The 13,961-nt window shown below is 42.0% G+C and overlaps 1 protein-coding gene across 4 annotated transcripts in view; it reads left to right on the forward strand.

The window, feature by feature from the left end:
- Positions 1-13,961, forward strand: part of dnai3 (dynein axonemal intermediate chain 3) — a 36,779-nt gene that overhangs the window by 185 nt on the left and 22,633 nt on the right. For 3 of the 4 annotated variants that reach the window (XM_029707910.1, XM_029707911.1, XM_029707908.1), the window contains exons 2-13: positions 471-552; positions 704-748; positions 3,040-3,224; positions 6,091-6,195; positions 6,438-6,587; positions 6,745-6,944; positions 7,211-7,327; positions 8,379-8,569; positions 9,557-9,681; positions 10,467-10,556; positions 11,252-11,344; positions 13,142-13,264. In XM_029707910.1, the coding sequence (XP_029563770.1) occupies positions 504-552; positions 704-748; positions 3,040-3,224; positions 6,091-6,195; positions 6,438-6,587; positions 6,745-6,944; positions 7,211-7,327; positions 8,379-8,569; positions 9,557-9,681; positions 10,467-10,556; positions 11,252-11,344; positions 13,142-13,264 (1,473 nt within the window). In that variant the 5' untranslated portion in view covers positions 471-503. The remainder of the gene's footprint in view (positions 1-470; positions 553-703; positions 749-3,039; positions 3,225-6,090; positions 6,196-6,437; positions 6,588-6,744; positions 6,945-7,210; positions 7,328-8,378; positions 8,570-9,556; positions 9,682-10,466; positions 10,557-11,251; positions 11,345-13,141; positions 13,265-13,961) is intronic. The other variant, XM_029707909.1, reaches the window with a different exon arrangement.

Below are 13,961 nucleotides of genomic sequence, written 5' to 3' on the forward strand. Positions count from 1 at the left end.
AGCTAACAAGATTAACAGCATCATTTAGCAGTTAGACGAATACAGGGCAGGCTATCTCGAATAATGTTATAGCTAGTGTTAGCCAGCTAGAATTAGCTATAGCTGACGTTAGCTAACTAGCCAGCCAGAGACCCAACCAGCTAGCAAATTCCACCAACTCGTTCACACACTTTATAATTCCTATCCTCTCATCAATGTTTTTTTCTAAACACAGTTTAGTTTCGCCTTGTGTCACCACTGTCTCTAAAAATAGAAGAGTAGCGAGTATTTGCCACCGGATGTCGCCACAGCACATGATATGGCTATCCGGCTCTGTAAACTGGGCTAAAAATCACAGTGAACAAACCTCACTCCATTTCCATATATGTTTATTTTTAGATTAGACACATCTAATTTATAGCCAAAAGAGAGTAGGTGTAGACGGCTGTTTGATACAGCACAGTAACTCTCAATATCTTAATGCTCCACAGCAAATATCTTTGTGATTAGGCTTAACTGCAGAGATGTCCACAAAGAGACCCAAGAGCACAACCACTACCAGTAAAGGGAAAGGTATGTATGATCCCTTCAGTACATCTGACTTTTTTGTATCATACTTCACCTGTCATGTTTATTTTCCTAATTTTAATGATACTAATGCAAATGTAAAATAAAAGTACATCAAGTATGACAATTTTTTTTCTGCTGTTTTGAATCAATGTAGACAAAAAGGCTGATGAGTCGTCTGCAGGAAGTGTTGCAGGGTCTGGTAAGATTTCTTTGATGCATTATATAACTATTTAATCAAAAATGTTCCTGAATATTCCTGGCTCTTTTATTGTATATCAAACTAATGATTCTGCAATGGCTATAACTTAGATATAGAACATTAAGTGTAAACTACCCCAGCATGAGTTCAGTGAATTTCCTGGGTTTTTGGCTGCTCCAGAAATGTAGACCGCTGACACTTCTCCTCTGCTGATTCCCATGAAATTCCATAAACCATTAGCAACCTGAACTCTGCTTTCTGAATAGGCCGGCGATGGGTCCCTAACAAGGTTGGGGAGTAACTGATTACCGGTACATGTAATCGGTTACATGTAATCTGGGTTTTAAAAAAAACTGTAACTGTAATCAGTTATGTTACCAGCAAAAATATTACATTACATTAAAATACATTATGACTGTTTTCTCAATGACATTTAACTCAACATTGAAAAATGCCGCAAGTTTAAGTTTGTTCCAACTGAGCAAGTCTGACCACAAGTCAGAAACCACTATGTTGACACCAAAAGTATTTGATGGACCCATTTCGTTTTCTAACGCCTCTTAATGGGTAAGTAATCTAAACGTAACTTTAAGTAATAAGATTCCGTTACTGAGTAAAATTTTGGACAGGTAACTAGTAACTGTAATGGATTACATTAGAAATGAACCTACCCAATCCTGGTCCTTAACACAAAGGGTCGTGTGAAAACTATTTTCCTTAATTACTGCAGCCTCTGCCATAGTAGAATATGACTATAGCCTTACAACTTAGTCCTAAGGCACTAATTCCCCTCTTGTGAACAATCAGGTCTGTCTGATAATCACCTGCATGATCTACATCTGGCCTCTCATCACATTACCATCGTAGCAGAAAGAAACACAGTACACTAATGTGTTCCTGTTCCACAACAAACAAGACAGAAAACAACATCTTTCGGCAAACTACCCTCCTGATTGAATGACAAGCCTGTATTTGATTGCTTCCATCTGTGTAAGAGGGGCTGGTTCCCTACATTGCATGTTCACTCAGACAGGGACAGAAGATGCCAGAGGAAGCCTAAGGCCTGAGCCTATTTGACTCTTAAACGGTGATGTAATGAGCATGATATATTAATCAGCACTGTTTCTTTGTGGGCGGAAACCTGTATACCCTATGCATGCTTTTCATGTGAGCGTGGGTGTACTGTTGCAAACCCTGTGGACATACACATAACCGTTAGTATATTTCTCTATTTCCATCTCAAGTATATATATTTCTCTTCCATCTCAATTTTAAGTCTTAACAAACCAGACCAGCAGAAGGAAAGGGGTATCTTTTTACTTTAGATTAGGTCATCGGCTATCATGTAAAGGGAACATGATAGCATTATGCACTTGGGAGGGTCATCTCAGTTGATGCAGTATGATACAGCCCTATTGAATGTAATGTGTTGGAGAATAGTTGGAGCTATATGCTTGGTCTGTCATTTAAAGAGATGTCTTAGACAAACTCCAATACATGTACTGGATTTAAAATGTGTGGTGTTGGTGGTAACAATATCATTCACAAACACTTTATATGGATTTTACCTTCAAAGGGGATGGCACCTGTTTTTCATATGTTACATTTAACCTCTCATCATCACTCAAGCATAACATATTTTCCATAAGTACCACATGGCATGTTTAACACATCACCCACTGTAAATGAATGGTCTGAGTTTCCACTACAATAATTTGGCATGGGCGCTGGTGGTCTGAATACAAAGGGAAGACACACCTAGTTGGGAAGTGGTTACTTAAGTTGTACTTCAGCATTCTCTGGGTCTCCTCAGCCTCAACCCTGTGGAAAGGCTTTGATGCAGGCCACAGGTGAGATGAGAGCTATAATTATGCAAAGCCCTGTTTACTATAGCATGCAATGCACTGTAAGCCTGTGTTTATGTCCAAGATAAGTTTATTTTAGTAAGTATACAAGAGAAGCTTCCTAGCCTGTTTACCAAAAGGCTTCAAAGTGAATACTGTCGTGCTCTGGTGTATGCTGTTACTGGAATCATGTTGTTGTTCTGATTGTTTGTAGGCTGGTGATGATGTTTGTATTATCATACTTTTTTACAATCAGATAAAACACAATTAAGAACAGTGCTGTACATTTTTGTATTAGATCTTTTCTTGTTATTGCAACTGGGAATTGGAGGTACTCTCTAAGGGAGGCCACAGCACAGCAAAATGTATTGCAACAGAAAACAGAAGTTTGTGTTCTTATTGGACAAATTCCCTTAACAGTCTGACCCTTGTCCCCCTCACATCAAGGTCATCCTAATGACATCTTCCCCTTGACGTTGACCTCGGCTACCCAGGAGCTGTTTGGGTGTCGCTGTGACGAGGACGTCACGGGGGACAACCCCTACAAGATCCTGAGGAAAGAGGACATCGTGCAGGACATGAGGATGAGGGCAGCTGTGTCTGATTTCAGCCCCGTGAAGCAGCTGGTGCTGGTAGGCTGATCTCTATGTCGTTGTTATTGTTGTCATACAGAGGAAGCATACAGGCAATCCCGTGTGGCTCAGTTGGTAGAGCGTGGCGCTTGCAACGCCAGGGTTGTGGGTTTGATTCCGACGGGGGACCAGTATGAAAATAGTATGAAAATATATTAAATATGTTACCACCAACACCACAAATTTTAAGTCGCTCTGGATAAGAGTGTCTGCTAAATTACTAAAATGTCATATCCTCCCAACCAATATGATGGTTGATTCACAGGCCTCATGTTTAGGTTGAGGGGTCTGGGGGAAAAACACTGCCTCAGTTCCTAGCCTGGTCCCATATCTGTTTATGCTGTCTTTAACCATAACAAAACGGTCGTACCGCCTCTGTTTTGGTAAAAAGCTGATGCATGGGCCTGGAGAAATGTAACCACTTCTAGATTAATAGATGCAAGGACTGACCCTCCATAATATCAACATTTTTCTTTTAACCATGCTATTACATTTACAATGTTTACAAACATTGGTGAAAAACAAGCTTATATTTTGGGTTCTCATGGAGTGTGACAGTTGAACTAAGCTCATGAGGCATTTCTAAGTTATATTCTTCAAGAATCAATGGATTGGCATTTTTCCTATTTTGTTGCCTTACAACCTGGAATCATTTTTTGGGTTGGGAGGTTGTATCATTTGATTTACACAACATGCCTACCACTTTGAAGATGCAAAATATATATTTTTTGTTAAACAAACAAGAAATAAGACAAAAAACGGAACTTGAGCATGCATAACTATTCATCCCCCAAAGTCAATACTTTGTAGAGCCACCTTTTGCAGCAATTACAGCTGCAAGTCTCTTGGGGTATGTCTCTATAAGCTTGGCACATCTAGTCACTGGGATTTTTGCCCAATCTTCAAGGCAAAACTGCTTCAGCTCCTTCAAGATGGATGGGTTCCGCTGGTGTACAGCAATCTTTAAGTCATACCACAGATTCTCAATTGGATTGAGGTCTGGGCTTTGACTAGGCCATTCCAAGACATTTAAATGTTTCCCCTTAAACCACTCAAGTGTTGCTTGAGCAGTATGCTTAGGGTCATTGTCCTGCTGGAAGGTGAACCTCTGTCCCAGTCTCAAATCTCTGGAAGACTGAAACAGGTTTCCCTCAAGAATTCCCTGTAATTAGCTCCATCCATCATTCCTTCAATTCTGACCAGTTTCCCAGTCCCTGCCGATGAAATACATCCCCACAGCATGATGCTGCCACCACCATGCTTCACTGTGGGGATGGTGTTCTTGGGTGATGAGAGATGTTGGGTTTGCGCCAGACATAGCATTTTCCATGATGGCAAAAAAGGTACATTTTAGTCTCATCTGACCAGAGTACCTTCTTCCATATGTTTGGGGAGTCTCCCACATGCCTTTTGGCGAACACCAAACATGCTTGCTTATTTTTTTCTTTAAGCAATGGCTTTTTTTCTGGACACTCTTCTGTAAGCCCAGCTCTGTGGAGTGTTCGGCTAAAAGTGGTTCTATGGACAGATACTCCAATCTCCGCTGTGGAGCTTTGCAGCTCCTTCAGGGTTATCTTTGGTCTCTTTGTTGCCTCTCTGATTAATGCCCTCTTTGCCTGGTCCATGAGGTTTGGTGGGCGGCCCTCTCTTATCAGGTTTGTTGTGGTGCCATATTCTTTCCATTTTTTAGTAATGGATTTAATGGTGCTATGTGGGATGTTCAAAGTTTCTGATAATTTTTTATATCCAAACCCTGATCTGTACTTCTCCACAACTTTGTCCCTGACCTGTTTGGAGAGCTCCTTGATCTTCACGGTGCCACTTGCTTGGTGGTGCCCCTTGCTTAGTGGTGTTACAGACTCTGGGGCCTTTCTGAACAGGTGTATATATACTGAGATCATGTGACAGATCATGTGACACTTAGATTGCACACAGGTGGACTTTATTTAACTAATTATGTGACTTCTGAAGGTAATTGGTTGCACTAGATCTTATTTAGGGGCTTCATAGCAAAGGGGGTGAATATATATACACGCACCACTTTTCTGTAGTATTGTTTTAGAATTTTTTGAAACAAGTAATTTTTTTCATTTCACTTCAGCAATTTGGACTATTTTGTGTATGTCCGTTACATGAAATTCTAATAAAAATCCATTTCAATTACAGGTTGTAATGCAACAAAATAGGAATAACGCCAAGGGGGATGAATACAGTTGCAAGTCACTATATATATATATATATATATATATATATATATATATATATATATATATATATATAGTTTATTATATATAATTTATAAGTCCAAAAAGGGATGTAGCAACTACAGATTGCCCCTTTAAGTCTATCAAAAGTGTGCAAGTTTGAGCATATTTTTTTCCCTCGCAAGCATCCTTTCTGAGTTTAAGTAATCATCTAGTTTTTCAAAAGAATCTGTAATCTGATTACAATATTTTAGCTGGTAACGTAAGGGATTACAGTTACCGTTTTTTTGCAATGCCTTTACATGTAACGGATTACATGTAATCTGTTACTCCCCAACCCTGATCATCAAATATCACTCCGCTGTGTGGGGTGGTGCTGTTTCCATGGTGACGTGTGGGTGGTTGTTTGTCCTCTCTAAGACCTTGGGACAACAATTCAAGTTCTCACTGACCAAGACCCCCCCAGCCCTTATAAATGATCTACTGGTTCATGTTTCACTCACAATGGCACTCATTTTAAAGGTTAAGAGTAAAAAATCTGGTTTTGAAAATATATCACTGTTTTAGTCAAATTGTACTTACATGTTATGCCAACCTGCTAGTCTCTGTGTGTGCAGTGCACTGTGCTCTCAATGCCCTCTCTCTCCTATGTGATACAACAGGACTACCCTGAAGATGAGCTCCTCCTGGGCTACGACAGAGACTTCATCTACGGATCCAGCTTCTACCTGGTTCTAACAGCAGATGCCAAGGAGAGGCACCTAAAGGTGAGTCCATTTACCACCAGTATTCTGCCCCTCATGAAGAAGAAAATGTTTTTTAAAAACAGTACTCTGTGACATACTAGGAGAAAAACGCCCTTACATCTGTATATATGATAAAGGGATTGTAAAATAAGTAAAGAAAGTAATGATTCAAATTCAAAACATCTAAAGAAGAATATCATTCATGTCTTCAATATAATCCCTATTACTCATTACAGTGTTCTCTGTATGTCTGGCCCATGTAGCCTGTAGTGGCTTTGGGAGTTGAGGTAGCTTTGGAGCGGGAGCCGTCGGAGGTGTTTGCAGCACAGAAAACCTTTGAACCCCAGCCCTGGATCTCTCTGGGCAGCGAACAGGAGATAGAGGAAGAGTCTGTCACTGACTCCAGACCCAGGGTAAAACACCGGAATTTAGGGCCCTAAAAATATAATTCAAATATCAAAACAGAAAATAGAATTGTTACTAAATGATTGTTCTGAATGAATTAGATAATGATCTAATAGCTAAGTTCTTTCTCTCTCATTCATTCTTCTTTCTCCTCCTCCGTCTCAGTTGAAGTATAGGATCTCCAGGGTGCGGAGGGAGTTTGGGGCACCGATCTTCTTCTCTGACCGTAATGCCATGGAGACCAAGGATGGCTTCCTTGAATGTACCCCCTACCAGGACAAGAACTTCAGCCTCAAGCAGATGGAGAGACACACTGGAGTGCAGACTATCCCCAACCTCAAGAGCTCCAGCACCCAAACACAATGGTAGGTCATGTTGTAACTAGAGCCAGGTAGAACAGGGGAAGAAAATAGACCATGGTACAGTCCTGCAGCTACTAGTCCACATTGGCAGTACCTAACAATGTCAGATGTGTTATAATGATTCATAACTTTCTTTTAATGAATCATTACAATGAATCATCAAATGCTTTATCGTTTTAGAATGACTATACCCTGTACTGAAATATGATCTGAATTGAACATTGAAGCAAAAGTTTGCCTACTTTATCCATTATTGTTCTGTTCCATAGGACATATCCAAGGAGTATGTGTATGCAGTACGAACCCAGAGAGTTCAGCGAGGAGGAGAAAGAAAACTGCCTCCAATCTGAGAATCTGAAGAATTTCGTCAACTCGGTGGCCTCCAGGTAAGGGATCATTTAAATGATGGATACGATCGAGTCTCTGGGACTCAAAGGGAGCGTTTTAATGCATGGAATGACTGAAAGCCAACCAGAGTTATACATTATAGTGCAGCCTTGAGGCCTTGAGGAATCCACTCATACATTATGAAAGCCAAGGCTTGATCAAGATATGCACAAAGTAACTTATGGAGACTTGACTTTTCTTCTGGCAGTTCTCCATGGTTTATGCTGATGTATGTTTTCTGCTCATTATCTAAGCTCTAATGTTTTTTTAAAGTCAAAATAAAAAAACATTTTATTGACTAGTACTCGATAAAGTCCTATCCTATCAGTATACCATCAATCTATTACATGACCTACTGTGTTCTACATTCCATCCTGTTCTGTACATCAGACTAGTCTGGTTACCAATCTTTTTAGCTAACTTTCCACTCCTTGCCATTCCTGAATATTTGGCAAATGACAGGAGTGACAAGGAGTGGAATGTAATAGCTGAGCAGAGACAGGATCCAGGCTAACATAAAAAAAAATGTCTGAGAAGGAGAGATGAGAGTATTACTTAAAACATTTGTTTAAATATAGTTTATCTTTCGTTAGTCAGCACCTGACGGCCGAGATATACTGTAGATGGGTTAGCTGACAATGTCACAAAAATCGTTTTATACTATACAGCAGTAACTCGCCTAGCCACGCTATGGCCGCCCGCATGTGGGTGCTAACAAGCTAGCAAGCATGCTAGGTAGTGCTACGTATCAACAGCCATTGTCAGCCAATCCAGTAGGGGTTGGAAGCTATGGTGAGCTTCGATTGGTTACTTGCGCCATGATATTGCTGTAGATTTGCATAAAGTTCAGCTTTGCCAAACTTTAGTCCCGCCTTGTTCAGCTCCCTTGCCCATGCTCGCATCTCCCAACGGTCCCCCCGCCCACTCTGCTTCTCACAACTTTCCTTCCATTGAAAATGAATGGGAATCTGCTGTTTTACCGCGTGATGCCGTCTTGAGTGTATACGCCCTGTAAAGATGTGTGTGTTCTTTATTAAATGAACTTCCCAGGTTTGAGATAGCCATCCAGCAGAATGAAATCATGGATGTGTTCTTTGACGACTGGAAGGCCCTGAGTGAGGAGGACAGTGGCTATGGACGGAAGGCTGACCCACACCTGAAGGAGTACCAGTCCTTCACTGACCTGCACTTCAGCAAGGAGAAAACCATCAGCAACATCAACTGGCACCCCACCATCAACGGTGAGGGACAGGAACATCATAGAAATAGAGTTACTAGAAGGGGCGTTCCCGTTCAAGTCAATGAGGCTTTAATGGGTTGGCCGGTGGAAGTACAGCAGGAAGCGTCCTCATTAACCAGGAGGTAGTAATCATATTTATATGAAGAACATGGACACGGGGTTGAGACAAGGGGAACAGTACAGGTGCCTACTGTATTGAAGGGTCTGCAGTGTGAGTGTGGTTATGAATGATTGTTACTGTGGCCCGAAAAAAGATGCAATCATTTACATTTAGCAGACAGACAGTGATATACAGGGGTGACTGTCTGTCAAAATGAAGGAACAGTAATGTTCCGCCACTGAACAGAACATACAGAATACTTATCATCATCAGTTACTGTATGGGTGTTACAATCAAATGAAAATGTATTGGTCGTTTAGACAGATTTGCAGATGTTATCGCAGGTGCAGTGAAACGCTTGTGTTTCTACTAGCTCCAACAGTGCAGTAATATCTAGCAATACAATAACAATACACGCATAATCCAAAAAAATGAAATAATGTATTATATAGGAGGAGCCATGACTACAATACCGTATATACTTATAAAGTGGTTGAAACAGTATGTAAACATTATTAAAGTGACCAGGGTTCAATGACTCTGTCACAGGAGTCTGTGGCACCTTCATTGAGGAGGATGGGCTCGTGGTAATGGCTGGAGCAGAATGGTATCAAATACATGTGTATGGTTTTGACAGTAGTTATATGTGGTTGTGGTAGTTTCTGTATGGTTCTGTAACATTATGACAGTGTTTATCAGAATCACCTTTAAGTATATTTACATGTGCCCGGAATTCAAGCTGAGCGAAATAGTGCTAAACAGAATAAACAGACAGAAGGTACAGACAGAAGGTACAGACAGAATGTATAGACAACATCCACATACAGATGGGTATACAGACACAATCCGTATTACACATAGTAAGAAAGAATATGTGGTTGTGTTTAGGTGTGATAGCGGTGGCTGTGACAGAGAGGCTGTCCTTCGAGGACAGGATCAATGGCTCCACTAAGCTGCTCCTAAACCCCTCCCTCATTCTCTTCTGGAGCTTCTCTGATCCCATCAACCCACAGGTATGGTATGGCAAAGTCTTCTCTTTCATTTCATCCTCTTCTACCTCCCTCTCTCTGGATAAATCCTCACTGACAGCTTACAAGCAATATCTCTCTTCTCACCCTTGACTCACGTCAGATCTGTTTGAGATGAGCTCTCTTAAAAAGAGAATGGCTTTAGAAGTTGCTTTGAACTGTCATTCAAAGCCTTTGTTTGGTTAAGTTGAAGTAAGAGCCTCGTAATTAATTACAATTGAGTTGAACAGTTGAATTTACCCAAGGATAATAGAGCCATTATAAAGTACTGTATATGAGGTGGTTTAGGGATTAAAAAAAATACTGCAATACATTTTCAGCAGATAAAATAAACAAATTTGATAGGAATAGACCAGATTCAGCTCTGGACTTGTTAGGAATAGACCAAATTCAGCTTTGCACTTGTTAGGAATAGACCAAATTCAGTGCTGCATTTGTTAGGAATAGACCAAATTCAGTGCTGCACTTGTTAGGAATAGACCAAATTCAGTGCTGCACTTGAACATAATGCAGCCTAACTCATTGTTTTGCATTACAATGCTGTTTCTCTGGGTTTTTTTTTGTTGTTTTATGTTCAGTGAAATGGAATCATTTGCACATGGGATTAGCCAAGGCCATGGATTTAAAATGCTGAGTGTATTGAATAACTAGAATAAATAAATACATTCGATGGCAAGGGACCCTAGTACTTGAAAGTCTCTCTCTGCTTTGAAATGTAATGCCTCAGCCCACTGTAATGCTGTGGGTTTCTCTTTTTCTGTTGTTTGCAGTTGCTGTTGGAGTGCCCAGACGACGTCTTCTCCTTTGAGTTCTGCCCTTCCGACCCCAATATTATTGTTGGTGGCTGCATGAACGGCCAGGTTCTGACTCCGTCTCTCTCTCTTTCTCTCTCACTCTCTCCATCTTTTTACTGCTAAGTTAACATCTTTCTACTGCCCTCTTTGATGCTGCTGACCAAATGTTTCCCTCTTGATGTTAATACTCATCAACTACGTTCTCTCTCACTCAGGTTCTTTGTGCTGTTGTCATCTCAGGTTGTGTTATGGAATATGGGATATATCCACCAACGTATTTCCCTCTCTCTCTCCCTTTCCTTTCCCTCTCCCTCATCCTCTCTCCCTCCTTCTATCCCTCCCTTCTTCCCTGCCTATCTACCTACCTCCCTGTCTCTGTTTCAGTGCTCACTAACTGTCAGCACTGTGGACTTTTTCTTATGAGGCTGTATTATATAACCATCTCAGGAGTAGATTTCCCATGTCCTCCTCCGTCCCAGGCCTCACTGGCCTCACTGGCTTCATTTCAAGGGAATATGATAAAACAGATAAATAGCTGTTTATAGAAGGTGTAGCTTTCTTTTCGTTCTCTCCTTGTTATCTTTATCCTCTTTGGCCATTATCCTCCATTGTTTTCTCCATGGTTTTCTTTCATGAAATGTGTCATATTAAACTGAAGCATTAATAATACGTTAAAAGGAGAGGGTTTTATGAGAGGAGGTGAAGGTGGAGTTGTTGATCCACCCTGAGTAATACACTTCTTTGTGTTGTTGTTATCTCAGGTTGTGTTATGGGATATATCCAACCACGTAGAACAATTACAGGGCACACGCACCAGTGGTGGAAAGAACATTGCAGCAAACACCAACGCTTTAGTAAGTACTAATCAACGTTCTGTCCTGATCACACTGACTCAATCCCAATGGCATGCTTCTGCAGATGAGGTCATTGCAAATCTATGAGGGGTCCCAATTCTGGTTCATAATATTATCTTCAATCTAGATCCCCAGTTCTAGGCGAAGTTTTAGAGTGAAAGCCCTGTGATGCAGTGAGATGATGACACATTGGCTTGCCGGGTTTCTCTTCATCCTCAGCCTTTAATTAAAGGGGAATGCAGCGGTCCTGATGGTCCTTTTCAAGACAACCCTGGCGATCACAGCAAGCCAGACCTAACCCATATACTTAGGCAGCTTAGCCCCACAAACCTCAACTCTGTCCAGGTCAGACCTAACCAAAGCCTGTTACAAGGGCAACATTACTACAACATTATGGACCATCTCTGACCTAACCTAACCATATACCATGGCAAAACCAGCCTTAACTAGTAAGCAGAAAACCTGGAACCACAAAAGCTGTTGCCTGCCACATCCATCCCATTTCCAATGGGGTGGGACGATTCCAGTATTGCGATACTCATTAGTATCGTGGCAAGGAAACAAAACATGAAGCGGATTTAACTTCTTTAAGAAACAAACATGGAAACAAATATCATTATGTTGTTATCCAGAGTCACATGTATTTATTTTCCAACCTATAGCACACAATATTTTACAGCAGGTATTTAAAGAACTAAAGAGTTTGGTCAACTTCATGTTTTCAGTGGAAAAATATTGCGATACTCTTATCGTCACTGCCCTAATATCCAACCTTCATTAGTCTCTATCTCAGTTTATTCTTTGTTTATTACCTGGTACAATAGGATAGCAGCTGCATCCATCTTCCTTCCCTCCATTCACTGTGTCCCTGTTCACTCCAGAGTCAACATCCAGTATCCAGAGTCAACAACACCAACACACACCACACTCCAGTTGTTACCTAACCCCTCTATGCCCCTGATAGGTCTTTCATGGCCAATACACACACACACACACACACACACACACACACACACACACACACACACACATCTGATTACACCTATGTGTTTTCAGAACAAACAATGGCAGTTTTATCAGCTAAAGATGTCCTTTACTAGCACCTGTTATTGCCTTGTAAACCCCCCGTATGGTTTTAAGGGAACGTGTGTATGTCCTAACCTGCCATATTCACACCTTTTGTAGATCAACATTAAACACAGAGACAGGCTGTGTCCCAAATGGCACCCTATCCCCTAAATAGTGCTCTACTTTTGACCAGAGCCCTATTGTCCCCGGTCAAAAGTAGTACACTACAGTATATAGGGAAAAGGGTGCCATAACCCAGTAGACATGCACAAACACTAACATATACAGCATTCTCCAAGCATGCAGCTGTAGTGCTAAGTCTACATTTCTTTCCGATCAGCCAGTGATCTCAGTCTTAATGAGAAACAGAGCCAACGACAGTGGTGGCCAAAGTGCAAAGTGAAATCACATGCACTGCTCTAGGTCCTAAACAATTTAGAGCAAAAAACAAAATCCTTCTGTATATAATATAAACCACATTCTGGTCCTAATTTCCACTGTTAGCAAAGCAACTAACTGTATATTATTTGAATTCTGTCTTTAGTAGAATAGAAAGGACAATTCTGGGACAATAAAGTATTTCACTCTGTATCCTCCATAGTGCTATTATGGTATGGAACCTGTTGATTGACCTGACAGTGCTTATGCCACCCTGTTGTTTTCTGTTTGCTGTATTGTGTGACTAAAACCCTGCTGTTTGCTGTAATCCCTGTGTGTTTGTCACCCCAGCAGGGCTTTGAAGACAAGCAGGAGAATGAGACCCCTGTGGTGCGTTACTGTGCTGTCTCAGGCATAGAGAATGGCCACAAAGCACCCATTACAGACATCCAGTGGCTGCCGGGAACCTTTGAGGTACGGAGTTACTGTAGGGGGATGAGGGGAGGAACTGTAGGGGGATGAGGGGAGTTACTGTAGGGGGATGAGGGGAGTTACTGTAGGGGGATGAGGGGAGGAACTGTAGGGGGATGAGGGGAGTTACTGTAGGGGGATGAGGGGAGGAACTGTAGGGGGATGAGGGGAGGAACTGTGGGGGGATGAGGGGAGTTACTGCAGGGGGATGAGGGGAGGAACTGTAGGGGGATGAGGGGAGGAACTGTAGGGGGATGAGGGGAGTTACTGTAGGGGGATGAGGGGAGTTACTGTAGGGGGATGAGGGGAGGAACTGTAGGGGGATGAGGGGAGTTACTGCAGGGGGATGAGGGGAGGAACTGTAGGGGGATGAGGGGAGTTACTGCAGGGGGATGAGGGGAGGAACTGTAGGGGGATGAGGGGAGTTACTGCAGGGGGATGAGGGTAGTTACTGCAGGGGGATGAGGGGAGTTACTGTAGGGGGATGAGGGGAGTTACTGCAGGGGGATGAGGGGAGTTACTGTAGGGGGATGAGGGGAGGAACTGTAGGGGGATGAGGGGAGTTACTGTAGGGGGATGAGGGGAGGAACTGTAGGGGGATGAGGGGAGTTACTGTCGGGGGATGAGGGGAGGAACTGTAGGGGGATGAGGGGAGGAACTGTAGGGGGATGAGGGGAGTTACTGCAGGGGGATGAGGGGA

Source organism: Salmo trutta, chromosome 22 (assembly GCF_901001165.1).
Source record: "Salmo trutta chromosome 22, fSalTru1.1, whole genome shotgun sequence".
Classification (NCBI taxonomy): domain Eukaryota; kingdom Metazoa; phylum Chordata; class Actinopteri; order Salmoniformes; family Salmonidae; genus Salmo; species Salmo trutta.